The 16748-nt window shown below is 44.4% G+C and overlaps 2 protein-coding genes across 2 annotated transcripts; both read left to right on the top strand.

Annotated features, from left to right (window-relative positions):
* Positions 1-478: 478 nt before the first annotated feature.
* Positions 479-6235, top strand: LOC128718752 (zinc finger protein 271-like). Its single transcript, XM_053812371.1, has 2 exons — positions 479-2429; positions 5463-6235. Exons 1-2 carry the CDS (start codon positions 479-481, stop codon positions 6233-6235), a joined length of 2724 nt encoding a protein of 907 aa, XP_053668346.1.
* Positions 6236-9055: 2820 nt separating this feature from the next.
* On the top strand, positions 9056-15153 carry LOC128706701 (uncharacterized). Its single transcript, XM_053801642.1, is given in 4 exon segments — positions 9056-9070; positions 9072-9888; positions 10042-11322; positions 12215-15153. Coding segments are annotated over 4 exon segments (5052 nt in total).
* Positions 15154-16748: the final 1595 nt, after the last annotated feature.

The raw sequence follows: 16748 nt of genomic DNA, 5'->3' as shown, positions 1-16748 counted from the left end.
CTTCTGTCCTGCTTACACGCGCAGTGAATGTGGACCGTCCCAATGGAGATTGGACAATGGGAAGTGTCAGAAAATCGTTTGACATTAGCCGACCAATTTTTTCAACGGCATCCATATGCATTTGCTAGTGCGAAAGGTTCTCTTGGCTATACTCCGACAAAACGTCCGACACACAGTGGTACTGCGTGCGACACAACCGTGGCCATAATGCACTATGGAATTTCATTCTTCCCATCATGTCAAAAGTGCTTGAAGTGTCAAATGCATTTGTTGTACTTGTCGAAAAACAAGCTGCGAAGCTAGCAAAATACAATTCTTGCTCCCGTGCATTGGTTTCCTGTTCCACCGTTCTGCAGTCGAAAACGTCCTTTTGCTTTTCGTCGACACCGTTTGCTTATCAATCCATATAGGCAGACGAGCGAGAGTGTTGGTTCGAGTGGTGTTGTCGCTGTGCGCTAGGTTGGGTAGAACATAAAGCATGGAGGAACCGCGGGAAGTGAAGAGTGGACCAACGAAACACTCATCCGACACAGGGCAGACCGAGGGCGAATCAATACAACGGCCAACCGTTGGTAGGATGGTAGTAATCTGTCGCATTTGTCTTTCCACCCGTCCGCGGATGATATCCATTCACAGTCCGGTTCCAGAGTACGATCAGAAGACACTGTACGCCATGCTACTATCCGTCTGTCTACCACTGAACCAACGCGAAACGGTACAGGGCTTTCCGGAGCAAATTTGCCGTAACTGCCAATGGAAGCTGCTAACGGCGTACGATCTGTACGAAACAACCCTGGCTAGTGATGAACAGCTGAGAGCTCAGCAACAATCGGGAACAGTCGCAAAGGTACCAAAGATTCCGCCAACCAGCGAGGTGATAAAACCGGAAAGTGTAGTACCGATGGCACCGAACGTGGGTAACGATGGTGTTATCCGTGTGAAGGAAGAAACTCCCGACGATGGGTACGAGGAACAGTACGGAACGGGTAGTAGAACCGAAGATGATAGTAGCATGACTTTCGATCCATGCGGTGAGATCAAGACCATTAGTGTACACCCGGATGTGTCCATGCTAATTCAGCGCACCGAACAGGGAGAGGGGGAAGAGGAAGATCCCGGCTTGTTAGAAGAAACGAAACCTCCGATTCCGGACCCGCTGGAGAGCTTCATTGCGGAGCATTACCAGGTTGACGAGGCCAGTGGTAATCATGTGTGCGGGTTGTGCAAACAAGAATTTCCGTACAAGAGTCAGTGCCGGATGCATATTGTGCAAAAGCATAATCCGGCCAAACCGTTCAAGTGTGACATCTGTTTCTGCACGCTCACCAGTCATCTTCGGCTGGTGAGACACAAGATTGTCGCGCATGGTGCAGGTCAGATCAAACGCGAAGACGTTATAGAAGCGCATAACGATAGTACTGGCGAGATGACGTACACCTGTCCGATTTGCCGAAAGGTGTTTAATTCGTCCGTACGGTTCAAGCGCCACAAAAATGTGCACGTCGTGCACAATCGGCCATTCAAGTGTGAGGTGTGTTTGTACCGGTTCGCCACCAAACCGCAGCTGACGCAGCACGCCAAGGTACATGAAACGAAACAACAGTCCGGTCTGTCGCCCGGCAGCTCCGAGGTAGGTGAGTTCCCTTGCGACCGTTGTGAGGAAATATTCACGGGCAAGCGTGCACTCACGATGCACCTGAAGAAGGCACACCAGGTGTACCGTGTTGCAGGTGGCGCACGACCAGATGAACGCGAACGAAGCGAGTACGTGTGTATCATCTGCAAGGCAACGTTCGCGCGCGAAACGGTGCTGAATACGCACATGAAGATGCACGAGCTGTTGGCGGCTGAAAAGGAAAAGGAACGGCGACTCGATCTTGAGCGCATGGTAAAGCAGGAACTGCAGCAACAGATACAGCTAAATATGCCTCCCCTACCGCCACTATCGCCAGAAGTGGTTGACCGATCGGCTTGTGTGCTGGAACCGTTCGCGCTTGGATTGGTGCCGGTAGCTAAGCCAGGTACAGGTACAGGCACAAACAATAATAACAATACCAGTATCAACAATAATAGTCCACCGACAGTTGGTGGATCCGGTGGACCAAGTGGTTTAATGCAGGGCGGTAAACGAAAGGTACCGATACCACCGCCGACGTCTAGTGATATGGCGTACGTGTGTCCAGTCTGTGACATGGAGTTTGACGAACGCGATGTGTTGAAGAAACATCAGAAAGAGCAGCACGCAAGGCTACAGGTTGGCATCGTGTCGTCGAAGCTTGGTGAACCTACCAGTCCAAACACTGGCTGCAATCCACAGGCAAAAATGATGCCACGATTTTCCGATATGCCGGGATTGAAAATGAGGCTAATGGATAGTTCTGTACGGCCGAGTAAAAAGCGACTGCTAGCCGATACGACCGCACTGAACTGTGAGTATTGCTTATGGTGCTCTTTTTACATTTTGTTGTTTTCTGAATCCTCCAATCGATTGACCATGTTAAATCATTTTCCCTTTTTTGTTTTATTTTGTATTCTTTGTTGAACTATGTTGTTTCTTTCAATGCATGCCATTGAAATAGGTTTAGCTTGAGTTGGTTATCGATTTATGTGCGATAACTGTTACTCAAACACATTCCAGTTTGATCAACTAAAAACGCCTAAAAATTGAACATTAAATTGATGGAGAAACCCTATTAAGGTTCATGTATGCAGTACAACTTAACACCAAACGCAAGCGATACAGCTGACTTTACAAAAAAACAACCACATCGATACAGATTTCACCATCATCGTAGTTAGCATTTTTCATAGTGTGTTTGCTTCTCTGTGTATTTGTTCGGGAAATAGGGTATTAGCAACAAAATGGGTTGCTTCCCATACCCGTATCGTGTTCTTCGCTTCAGTCAAATCGATTGATTTTAGTTACTTTGTGGCAAATTTTAAAACATTTCTATGAAAATGGAGAAACTTTTACCGAACCGTGGCAACACTGTTGAGTCTTTTTTGTGTGTGTGTGCGTGCGGTCACGTTCAACGGAACGGGTGAGTTGGTTCTGCAAGGGAAAAGCATCTTACCCTTTCGGATTGATAAGAAGCGAGCACCACAAGTTTGTGTTGCATGATAAAATGTATTCCCTTTTTGTTTTCATTTGTTTGATGGTTTCGTTTGTATTGCAATAGAGCCAATTATGTATTCTGATCACTTCCTTTTGCTCTACAACTCCCAATAATTGTGCAAGTGCATATTATGTCTCAAATTGCGAAAGTCATCATTTTTCGTTTGGTGTTGAATTGTTGTGTGCGGTTGGTTTGGTTTCTTTTGACGTATTCTCGCTATCTTTACGACGAAGCAAACTACCACCAACAGCAAAGGTACATAGACCTTTGCATACGGCAAATAAGAGCATAACTCGTAGATAATAATTGAAGTTTGTCCATTTTGATATATTTTTTTTTCCTCTTGTTTCTTCGCTGTATTGCGTGGTGAAGGGTCATTGTCTATTTGTCATGTATGTGTAAGCCTTTTTTTATTTTACTTTCGTATATTTTTTGTTCTTCTTTGGATGCAAACGATAGCTATTTGGTTAGTGTGTATTTCTTTATTTTTATGACTCAATTTTAGATACACAATTCCGACTTTAATTATGATTTTACAGGCGTTTTCCAAGAACGCTTGTTTTTTGAGGAAAGTTTGGAACGTGGAACTTTATGTAACATGTTAACGATTGTTTAACGTGCATCAAATATGGGCCATTTTATTGTCTCCTCTTATGGTCGCCTCTTTGTGTGCCCATTGTTGAAAAATTAAAGTAATCGATAGTTACAATCCTATCGCCTAAGCGCCTAAGCAATCTTACAAAATTATGATAATCACCTAATGTCAATTTTGAACTATATGAAAGAGCTCATAATAATTTTTCCCTTTAAATTTCACTAAATATACAGATGATTTTTTTTTCCTTATCGTTTATGATAAAATTTTCAACATTGTATCGCATTGCAACATATAGATCATACACGACAATCAAAACTTCTCCAATAAGTTCCTGCAATAAATCCATACTTGCACCGTAAATTAAAAGCATTCGCATCCAAATCAACAATTATATTATAATCATTATTCAAATGCAATCAAACATCAAATCCTGTATTGTTCAAATATCGTTCTAGAAGATATTACATAAGCTGAGAATCTGTCAGAATGAACATTTCGAGAGGTGAAGGCTAAATTACAGTTTTTAGTTGTAACATATGGACGTAACATAGTAACCTGAAAACCCTGTGCAAAGACTTTTCTACTCATCCAACAATCGTACTCTTTGTGTAGTTAATAATCAATAGCTTTTTACATTGGTGTTGGTGCTTTATGCTGTTTCTGTCCGATATTGCTAAACCTCGAAAGGTTTTAATTTCTTCCCATATTCATTTTGTTAATTTATCTTTAGGACAATCGTCTAACACCACCACCCATCTGCTACGCCCGAGTGTTTGCGCTCCCTATTCAATGTAAACCCTATAAAACACACAAAAATACTCATTCCTACGAAACTTAAAACCAGTTTTATGCACTCACATTTTACACCCAAACCCAACCCCCGTTTCCCGGGAAGTTTTTCCATCCCTCTCCCATTCGGTTACATGCCCTTTTATGTGTGAACATCAGAATGCTTGGTGCTTTGTTTTATGTTTCTTCACAACCGGCCAATTTCGACCGTCGAATTTATCGGGTTCTTTTGGGGTTTCAGCGAATTCGTTAAAGGGAAAGCTGGGAAGATGGGTGGATCGTGGTTAAGTTGATGTATTCATGATAAAGAAGTTGAAACATTGTTTCAAAGTAAATAAATACGTGTACCTTTTAGTGTCCGTATTGCATTGCTGAACTAATCGTGTGGTTGTGCCGCACGGTACCACAGAGCCATTCATTTGTTAGTTGTTTATTCTTGTATTGATTTTTGTTCGTACATTTGTCCGGTCGCAATGTACGGTTTGCGCATTGTTCCGTTGTCCGGTTTTCGTTTTTGATTCATTTTTCTATTCATGATTGGTGCTTGCTACATTGCTTTTGATTCTGTTATAATTGTAACCGATTATTTTGTTTTTTTTATGCAGCCCTTGAAATTATGTATTATTTTAAAAACGTTAAATTCTATAATGACAACATGAAGATAAATTATAACAATTCGGCTTACGGTAATACGGGATGTAAAAATATAAATATAAGTTTCATTGTTTCATTTTAACATATTTCAACCAAAAATGTATGAAATATATGAGCATTTTCATTATTACATTTCATCTAACAATGATTTTGATGAGTTTTTTCAGTTCGTTTTAGTACAAATATCTTTATATTCTTTTGTAGTATATATTTTTGTACTGTTGTAGTTGTAAATTATATATATAATAGATCACTGTAAAGGTAGTTTTTTTTTACTATTGCGTTATTGATGTTTCTTATTTTAGATATTGACGATGGAGAACCATTGGATCATGATGAGTCGCTGGACAACGATGGTCATATCACTGCCGGCCTGTTACCCATCGATGACATTCCCTCCAGTACTGATCGACGGTCCGCATCTGGTGCCACTGCGACAACCCCTGGCGAAGAACCATCTCAGTTCCAATGCGAACTGTGCCATAAAAAGTTCCCATACAATTGTTACTTAACCATGCATATGCGAAAGAACCACGACAAATCGAAACCGTTCGGCTGTAAAGTGTGCCATTATCGTTTCGGGTATCGGGGAACGCTGCTGCGCCATCAGCTTATCCACTCTTCGCAACGTGTCCAACCCGGTAGCCACGGTTCGATCATCTTTAAATGTCGCATCTGTTCAGCCAAGTTTCTGGAGCTGAAGCAATTAAATGTACATTTGAAAACGCATCGGAAAGTGGCCGATGTGCACGATACAAACCGGCAGGTGCAATTGATTCAGTGCGATGAATGTCCCCAAATTTTTAGCGAACCGGCTCAGCTGACCAAACACATGCTGAAGGAGCATCAGAAACACGACAGCAGTGATGATGATTTATACGATACGGTACAGCATGCAGGAGTGCTGGTTAATCCAGCTTCCTCGTCTTTACGAGCCGATAGCAGTTATACCGGTGCGTCCACCCTAAACGATCTCAAACTAAACCCCGAACAGTCAAAAGACGATGGGACAACCATTGAAGAAGAATACCTGGACGATGATATATCGATGATCAAGATAGAGCCAGTTTACGATTGAACGCGGATGTGTAGATTTGTTTTATCATTCTTATTTTAGTCAATTCGCAACCATTATTTCTCCGTTCATCTGTGCAGACTAAGGGGAGAAAACAATAAAATAAATAGCTAGAAAGGGCTTTAGTCATATAAGGGGGTATAGTATATCTAGTTGTGTGTGAAGGAAATAGATACAAATGGGATCTTGTCAAGACCGTAACAAGTAGGCGAAGCGGAGCAAAACCGTCTGTACAATCTAAACCAAATAAACTGAAACCCAATCATCGAATTAAATTGATTCTAAGCTGCCACAACAGAAAACACAGGTTCCACTATGTTTTGGTTAGCCAAAGAGTATTTTATCAAAACCTGCCAGCGGTTTTGAGCTGGTGGAGATAATAGAAAGAGAGAGGCAGAGAGAGGGGATAAATGTATCTAAATAAACGAGATAAATTTATTGAACATTTTATAGTTGATGTCGATTGAAAACCACGCATAATTTTCAGAGAAAAAATGCCGCGAGTCACCGAAAATTTGATAGAACGGTAGACCGGAACCGGAAGACGATATAAGTAGGAAAAATATTTCCGCTGGTTAGCAGAAGTTTTCTGCCAGAAACATTTGATTTGAGAAAGATTTATGAGAATGTATTCCTTTATTAAGTTCTACAAAAACATACTTCTTTTAATGAGTCATTCCAAACCCCGAACAATGAAACAGATTTGTCATTTGTTGTCCTCAACGGTCTGTTTGTATTCTCATTCGGGCGAAAACACTGTTTTCGTTAAAAAAAATCTTCGTTAAACATACTGTTTGACATTTACCTTCGTCAAATAGCGTGTTTTTGGCGAAATCGTTCAGGATTTGATTTAAAATTTTCTAAAGCTGATCATTTCAATGTTTTAATGTCTTCACACTTTACACCTTGTGTAGTAGACGTGAGACAATATTTCCCCTGGTTCATTTCTAACTTGAACTTAGATTGTGAGCCAAATTACGTGCTTACAGCTTAATTTAGCGTAATACATTACGTGCCAAAGTTGAGCGTCGCCTGTACGGTCTTATTCGAGCCCGAATGACTGCTCGACGTACGGCGAAACGCGTTTTACTTTATCAACACGCCATCTTGTGCGATGGTGTGCGTGCTAGCAAAACCGTTCAAAAGCTCACACACATACAAACAACCTGTTGCTTTCTTCCGCTAGCGGGCCAGCGTTTTGTGTTCTTTTCGTTTCTCATTCAGTGAGCAACACAAAAAAATGGTCTGACGCCGCGCTTTCGCAGTAGTAGTGCGTCGCCTGTGTGCTTCATTTCGCGTGAACGCGTTTCCCATTTTTCGTTGGTTTTTTCTTCAGTTGCAGTTCAGTTTTCCCCCCACACGGCTACCCGTTTCAATTTGTACTTTAGTTTGCCGATTGTATGTTGTTAGTTTTGTGCCGTGCAAAGCGTACAGATGTACGCGAACGATTTGCCCAACGAAATGGCATTGTGACACCACACGGCACAACGTAGCGTTAAAGTATTGCCTCTGCATACATTCCACTTTTTGGGGTTCGGTCTTTTTTTTTGTCACGCCTGTGTGTGGGGCGTAATGCGCACTTTATGGATGGTGAAATAGACGGTAACGGCAACAAGGAAAAGTGAGTGATAGTTTGCCAGCGTGGTGGAAAAATCGGTTCTTTAAATTCCATGTAGTGCCCAGCCATTGTTCCGACATGTTTGATACTTTCATTGTGCTGAGTTATCCTCATACGTGATCTGCGTGCGTGTGTGTGTTGTGTGTGAGTTGTTTGCCCCCTTGTTCGGGCTCGTTGTGCTCCGCCGAGGGCCAGGTTAAAACGGGCCATTTTTACGACACACACAGTGTGAGTCAGAAGAAGTGGAAAAGAAGATAAAATGAAGAAACATTCCACCGAACAGTGTGGACAGCATCTGGTGTGGTGGTGTTGGCGTTAACAGGAAAGGTTTAACAAAAGTAACAAAACCGTAGTACCCATCGGAATTGCGAGATTGCGTGTGTGTGTGTATGAATGAAGAGTGAAGGGTGTGAAGATGAGGGTGTAGTGCATTGTGGCGACGAAGTTTTACAACGAAACGAAAGACACGAAGCGAAGAAAGCAAAAAGAACCACACAGCGCAAAGGAAGCAGCAGAACCAGCGAAGCAAGAAAGAGAAAGCGATGCTACGGTGCGACCAGAGAGTATACGAGCGACAGAGACGCCACATCCTGCTGGAGCTGGAGCTAAATGGAATGGGATAGAGGAAGTGTGCAAAAAACATAAAAACGACAGCATAAAAAAACAAAACGGGAACATAAACACACATACACACGTACAGCGTGCTAAGCCCATCGACTCGATCTCTCGATCACACTGGCAAACAGTAGAGCCAACAGTGTACAACAGCAGCAGCAACAGACAGCAACCTCCAGTGCCCTGTGCTCATCGCTTGATGTCGCCATCATTCCATCTCTGCTTCCTTTACCCCATCTGCCAATATAACGTGAAGAGATAAACAAAACCCTATAAACGAACCTGGTGCGTGCGTGTGTATATGTGTGTACAGCCTTACATGACCATACGCATTTCATTTCGGTCGTCCCGTGTTTCGCGTGTGTGTAGTTGACAGTCACGGCTAATGGCGGCAACGTTGACATAGGCGGAGGACGCCAGTGTATACATTAGCGTTTTTTTTTATTTTTCTAACAATTTCTATGTTATATGCGGGTTTTCTGTTTATTGAAAGAGTAACTCAAAGACATTATCGAATACCGTCCATTCCGTTCAGCGCACTCCCGGTGCAGCAGTGTAGTTTAGGTTGGTGTTAGTATTCATAGCAATCGATGCCAACGCACTCGGTACGTCAGCCACGGTATGGCGACCTTAAACTACAGAACACCATCGGCCGCCAAGGCTCCAACCAACGGCGGTGGTCAAGCTCATCATCATCGCCGCCACAGCCATCATTCCTCCGGTATACCCAAAACAATGTACGGAATGTACGGACCCGCCACGAACATTGGCCCTAGTGCAGGTGGTTACCTTCAGCAGCAGCACCAGCACCAACAATACCCACATCCACACCAACCATCACACCGTATGCAACAGTCCGCCATGTATGCGTCTCCATCGGGCGGGCAACCGGTTATCAACACCCCGACCGCGGCACCGTCCGTGATGGAGGATGATGATGACTTTCTGAGCGAAATTACCGTGCAGTTCGATGACGGTGTGCAGACACTGTACGTCGGTCCGGTGGAAATCATCGACAACAAAGGAGGCGTCGTCGATGAACCGCCTGCCAAGCCGCCACCAGCCGCATTGTCGATGGGTCGATCGCGGGAACGCTTGCAAGAGGAACGTGCGATCGTAACGCTGGAACCAGTGGGCGGCAAGACCAAAAGTCAACCGTTACCGATGTACCTGCAGCAGCAGCACGAGCAGCAAAAACAACAACATCAACAGCACGTACGGCAACAAGCGCAACAGCAACAACAGCAAAGGAAACAGAGCGAAGTTCATCCGAAAGCTAGACTCAAGCAAACCAAGCAAAAGCAGCAGCAACAGAAGCAGCTAGAGCTACAACGACAGCAACTTCAGCAGCAAGAACTACAACGCCACCAACATCAGCAACAAGAACTACAACGCCAGCAACAACAGCAGCAAGAACTACAACGCCAACAGCAAGAACTACAACGCCAACAACAACAGCAGCAAGAACTACAACGCCAGCAGCAAGAACTACAACGGCACCAACATCAGCAGCAAGAAATACAACGGCAACAACATCAAAAGCAAGAACTAAAACGCCAGCAACATCAACAGCAAGAACTAAAACGCCAGCAACATCAACAACAAGAACTACAACGTCAGCAGCATCAACAACAAGAACTACAACGTCAGCAACATCAGCAGCAAGAACTACAACGACAGCAACATCAACAGCAGCAGCAGCAGCAACTGCATGAACCACAAAGGCTTCAGCAGATGAGGCTCAAACACCAGGCACTGCTGCAGCAGATGAATCTCATGAAGGAATTATCACCCGAGCAGTTGGTGTTGTTGCAGCAGCAATCTAGCTTAAAATCGATGGCTGATTTGCAACTAACGCTAAATGCGCAACTACAACATAATCAACAGCAGCAGATTTCCCGCAGTATTGATTGGTATCAGACTCAGCACGAGTTGCTGCGTCAGCATCAATTTATGCGATACCAGCAGCAGCTGCAGTGTAACCAGCAGCTGAAGGCACAGAAGCAACCGGAGAAACCACCGGTATCGGCAGCACCACGGCCCAAGATGTGCATTAAGCAGGCACCGATGCTTAACTTTGCGCTACACAACGTTCCATCCAGCAGCAGTAGCAGCAGTAACATGAATAACCAGCCAAAAACTGTCTCTGATGGCGGTATGAAACGGCCACTGCCGTTGGTCGATGGACGAACCACCAGCGAAAAGCATGCGGATCTGGTTACGCCACCGGCACCGAAACGACCCGCGCACGTTGCCGAAGCTGGACGGCTGGGTGAGTTTGTACCGGCGACGGTTTTACGATCTCCACCAACACCGACACAGCCGGTTGCCATTCGGGTAGCGGCCGAAGCTCAACCGCAACAGCAACACCAACCACCCGTCCTGCTGACACAGCTCAAACAAGAACCCATCGTTGAGGAACGGGAGGAGGAGAACGCGGAACCGGAGGCGGTGGTACCATCACCACCACCACCGCCATCGCCTACACCAGCAACAACGCCCCTCGTCGAAATCAAACCCTCCATAGCTGCCGTAGTGGAACCCGTCGCGAAATCGGCAACCATCATCATGGCTTCTACGGAGAGGACGGTTTCGTTTGTGCCGGCAATGGCGTCCACCGAACGATTGGACGACACTGTAACAGCGACGGTTGAAGAGGAAGCGGTAGCTGCTTCATCTGTTGCTGTTGTTCCGAATGGTACGCATGAGAACGGCATCGAAAACGCTGGCAAAAGGCAAGATGGCAAGGATGATGAAATGCAGAGCCCCATGACGAATGGTACGCAACAGCTGCGGGATGAGACAATGAAGGAAATGGCGTCTCCATCACTGGCTGTTAATGTAGCTGTAACTGCCGGTAGGTATTGGTAACGCGTCAAGGTTACTCTCTTATTGCTTATTTTGTTTCCATATTTGTAGTAATTAGTTCGACACTGTAATTAAATTTTTTTTTAAAAACTACAGTTTTTTGAGTACTATAGTTTGTGTACTCTTTTATATGTTTATACTTTTATGAATATATTTAATGATGTGCAATAGTTAATATTTTTGCATTGCAATTTATCAATGTTATTTCAAAAAAGTTACTTTCAACTGTAATTAATTTAGTACATAATTAATCCAATACAATGAATGGTTCTTCTTTCCGCTAACACTTGTTTGTGTGTGTTAGCGCCTTTCCACACCAATACATTTAACCAAACCGGCCGGTTATGATATGTAGAACGTGTATATCGTTCATATTGGAGAAACGCCGCAAGGCAGTGTACGTATGTATTAGCACCCTATACTCTCCACACAATAGTGTGCGGTGTGCGGCAGCGGTTGCTCTTTTTTCTCTTTTCGGTAAATGTTATATGCCGACGTCAGCAACTGGGTAGATCGAGTGTGCGTGAAAAAAAAACAAAATGGAGCTGCCTGGTGGTTCGTACAAATATGAAAATGGTCCCCGGGTGTTGCCCCTTGTCATCTACGATAGAAATGTGCTTTTATTTCAGTGCTTTTGCTTGTTTATCATTAAACGTGGTTTCGCCGGTGTACGGTCAATATAGAACACATTTGTAAAGGATAGTTTAAATTGATGAAATAGTGAAATTGATGCGGAGTCAATGTGAGTGAAGCACCATGCTGCTCCATTTACTATTTGCTGTCGGCAAAATACGAAATTTCATAGTTTTCATAAATATTTTTTCTGAAGAATTTTATAAAGTATGTTTATTTATTTATGTTTTTCTTGTCTTCATTTTTAGCTGTCGAGCAAACAGCAGTCACTGTAAAAAGAGGACGAGGTCGTCCACCGAAAGCATCATATCAGAAACCCGTTTCATCGGCTATAGTTCCGACGGAATTAGCATCAGCACAAGAACCAGAAACCATTAGTAGTAGCTCTTCAATGATTGCAACAACGGGAGCAACCGATTTGGACGGCAGTATTAAGATCGGTGACGAATCGCAAGCTGACGAAGTAAAAAAATCATCTAAAAAACGAGGATACATATCAGTGGCGGCGCTGTTCGCCCCGGCAAAAGCAGCTCGCAAGCAGCAAAAAGATCGTAGCATAGCTGAGCCTGAGAGCTGTGAAGTGATTGTATCCGTCGCACCACCAGAGGTAACCTTAACGGGCGACGAAATTGTAGCAAGTACTGCTGAAGTAAATGTTGCGAACGATGTAACTGAAAATAAGACTGAGCAAATGGTACCTGCACCAGTCGCCAGTGTTCCAAACGATACGGTAGTAAACGGGCTCAACAACTTACAGGAAGATATTGCCGTACAACCTCGACCGCCGGTGGGAAAGACAAGAGAAGGAAGCGTTGTCAGTGGTGATGGTGGTGAGTCGTCCGTTTCGTCGTTGGAAGAAGGTGCGAGTGTAGCGAAACAAACGACCGTCCTAGCGGATATGGGCCTGGATACGGAGAAAGAATCTTCACCGGCCAGTGATAGTGGGATCGAATCGGTTATTGAATCTGGCACGAAGAATGCAAGTAAAAAGCTAAAAGAACGTTCCAAATCTAGCTTGAGCATTCCAAGTACGTCTGCTGCGGAGGACAAACTGCAGCAGGAAGAGCAACAACAACCACAGCAGGCGGTGAAGGAAGAAAAGGAACAAAAGAGTCGCGCTGTTAGTCGTAGAGTGACCATCGCAGGAGGCGATATCGTGAACAACGAGAACGATGATGAAGAGGAGGACCATGATGTAAAGGTGGGCCGTAAGAGTAAGCGAACAGTGCGTGCAACACGGAAACCGTCCGCAAAAGCGAAAGAAGCGGCTGAAGCGGCCGAAGCTGCACAACACGTGGCCCTTTCGAGTGGAGAAGAATTTCAGTGTCCCAAATGTGAAATGTGCTTCAAGACTGAGATGTGGTACAAAAAGCACTTGTTAAAATATCACGGCATCGATCTGAACCAGAGTGCGCAATTGAATTCGTCGTCCGTTGATCACGATGTTGAAGAAGAAACGCTCCCGCTTGCAGCTGTGCATGGAGTGGAATCGCTCGTACCGGTACTACCGGTCGTAAATGGTGACATTAAAGAGAATGAATTCGGTACGGAACAGGATTTATCTGTATCCCCTGCAGCAATGATAGAAGCAGTAGTTACTGCTGAAATTGCACAAAATGACACCGATGTGGACGAAATTTCAAAAAGTCAACCAGCGCCAGCTGCCGAAACGAAAGTTTCCAGTGGACGGAAAAGAAAATCCACTCCATTCAGTGGCGATGAGCATGCACCATTAAACGAAACAGAACCTTCGTATACGGCAGCAGAGAACGAGTTGGTTCTGCCCGCTGTCACAAACGTGAAAGTGGAATACCGAGCTTCCGGGGCAAACAATCGTAATCTAGCGGAAGCGGACGACGAAACCGTGACAACCGATGACACAGATACACCACTATCGAGCACTAAGAAACGCAACAAAGCGAACCGCAAATCGATGATAACGTCGCCGGTCATGGAAACAAAGAAGGTGGTAAAACCGGACCCGGATGATTCGGACAAGCTGACTCCTTTCGAGGCGGCCAAGGTGACCATGCTCGAGTCGGAAATGACGGGTGAAACGCACTACACTTGCACGATCTGTGGTGGTCAGTTTACGGGTAAATTGGCGATCAAGGATCACCTCGGCACGGTCCACGCAGCCATTAAGCGACGCTCATGCGAATACTGTGGGCGAACCTTCGTGCAAACCGGTGATCTGACGAGGCACATTCGCATACACACCGGCCAGCGACCGTTCAAGTGTCCGGTGGTGGAATGTAGCTTCGCGTTTATCTCATCGGGTGACTTACACAAGCACGTGCGGCGTCACAACCAACAGCCGCTGCCGAAACCACACGTCTGCGACCAGTGCGGCAAGGACTTTGAGCGTTCGTACGATTTGAAGCGCCACAAGACAATGCACGCGAAAAGTGAACCCGACTTTAAGGGCATTTCGTGTGGTGTGTGCGGCAAGATCTTTGCCCGCCAGGACCAGTTCCGGGCGCACACGTACCGCCACATCGGCTACCGGCCGTACCAGTGTGAGATCTGTGGCAAGGCATTTACTGATCCGAGCAACTATTCCAAGCACGCGCGGCTGCACGAAATGGATGGTGTCGAGGTGGTGTGCAACTTCTGTGGCCGTCCGTTTAAAAACAAGAGCGCCATCTCGAAGCACATCTTCCACTGTCAGCAGAAGACAGCCGGTGGACGAAAAGCACCGGGCAAACGGGGCGGCAAGAAGAACCGTGGCACTGGCACAGAGGAGAGCAAGAAAAATCGTCGTGTTGGATTGGCGGTCGGGTTTGGAAAGGATAGTTCCGTACCCGGTTTGGTGAATCCAAAGCAGGAAAAGGATACTTACGACGAACAGCGTGCCGGTATTGTTACTAAACGTGAACAGTTAGATTCGGAGCTAGAGAGCGGTGGTACGGTTTCGGGAGGGCGCACAAAACAGCAGCAGAAACAGCAAGCGTCTCGAAAGCGTAAGAAACGTCGTCAGCGATTGCCATCCTCGACCGAGGAAGATGATGAGGCGGATAGCGATGACGACAGTGGGGATGATTTTATTGGTCCGAGTTCCTCGCGTGATCCGTACGGGGACGAACCGGGATCGACAGTAAAGCGGGATCGCCGCAGCAGGAAGAGTCAAAGTGCTGTTGTAGCTGGGAAGCGGTCATGCTCGCCACATGATGACCTCGATAAGTAAGTGCTCTTCCGGCAATATATTCCAGCCGTCGTGGTTTTTATGGAAGGTTTAGGAGCGAAAAAGGTTTTAAGCAAAACAAAGGTCTTTGTACTTCCAATATAGAGGATAGGCTTTTATGTTTCCATGCGATCTAATAAGCAATAATGACACGTACCGAACGATATGTGTAGTAGATATTATAATTTAGCAGGCGGTGATTCGCGTAAAAAGGGCGGCCCGCGCACTCGTGTGTATTCGATTTAATTGAAGCATACATTTACAAAGCAAGAAAGGAAGTGAGAAAGTAAAGTTCCCCATCCACTGTTTATAGTGGAACTGTCCCGTTACACTTATCTTACTTAAGTGTTCTTAAATGTAGGATTGAATTCAGGTAGCAAGCAGCAGAACGAAGAATTCTTTGGAATTTAGTTTTCTTTCTACAATATTTCTAATTGTCAATTGGAAACAGCCAAGGGTTCGTCGCTTACGATTTTGCTTAATCGCGTACTTTGAGAATATCAGTTCTGTATTAAGATGGTTTTGTATCATTCTTTTTATATATATTTTTTCCGGATTTCTTATATGAAACATTCAAACAGTATACTGTCAAGATAAAGCATAGTATGGGTTGATTATCATAGCCTACTATACACAAGCTATAAGTGGCGCGACTCTCTTGATTACACACACATAGAGTGAGATATGAGATACTGTGAGGATGAAGTGAATGAGCTGATATATATCTCACCCGGGAAAAGGATCATCGCGGTACGGTACGCGAAGTCAACAGAGAATCATAAAAAAGACACAAGGCAAAACATAAGCTGATTGATTTTGACACCCCCCAAACTCTACGTCTCGATCGATAAGCCGATCTTCAACCAGATCCAGCTTCAACGGTTAGGGCTTTTATTTGATTTTTTTCCGTAAATTATTAAACCACAAGTCGTCTTTCTTTTTTACATTATTTGTCTTGTGCAATTAGTTTGTAAGCGCAGCTCTATTATAGTTCTTTAACGGTACGCTAGAATTCCATAAGTTAATGCAACATATTATACTTGCCCCCGGTACTTTACACCAGTTCTTTCCAGCGTTCCATTCCACGCGGACGACTAAGTATTTGTACGAAGAAGACACATACATTCTACAATCTTTTTACGCTCCACATTCGTAGCAAAGGCTTGTAAAACGTTCGAAAGGGAGCACCGAAAAATGTAACAGAGAGTTGTGGCGAATAACAAGCAAAACGCAAAAACGGCATTACAGTATAAACATTAGTGATATGAAGCGAAACAAACAAAAGACAAACTGAATTGTTTTTGAAAGTAACAATCGCTCCAACATTCCGGATTTTTCAGGCAATAAGTGTTTTTTTTTCTGCATGTGCTCTTTTTTCCAACGATCGAACGCGTTTTTTTTATCTTCTTTTCCATATATACATATATACACCTGGTACCGCTATTATGTTGTAAGCAAGACGCGATATTTATATCTGTAAGAATATTCCATTTTGCATTTCTCGTTTGATTGGTTTATCAAGCTTAAATGGTTTGCTGTAATGCAACGTAAAAGAGACAGTTCATGCCTTCGAAGACTTATTTTTTTATGGTGGTTAA

The sequence above is a fragment of the Anopheles marshallii genome, chromosome 2, assembly GCF_943734725.1.
Source record: "Anopheles marshallii chromosome 2, idAnoMarsDA_429_01, whole genome shotgun sequence".
NCBI lineage: Eukaryota > Metazoa > Arthropoda > Insecta > Diptera > Culicidae > Anopheles > Anopheles marshallii.
This window is presented reverse-complemented; position numbering and strand designations above follow the sequence as displayed.

What these genes read in the sequence shown, in the direction of transcription:
- LOC128718752 (XM_053812371.1), top strand. Translation starts at nt 479, where the DNA reads ATGGAGGAACCGCGGGAAGTGAAGAGTGGACCAACGAAACACTCATCC. An exon ending in CGATACGACCGCACTGAACT is followed by an intron (nt 2,430 to 5,462) that starts GTGAGTATTGCT and finishes TTCTTATTTTAG; the next exon opens with ATATTGACGATGGAGAACCA.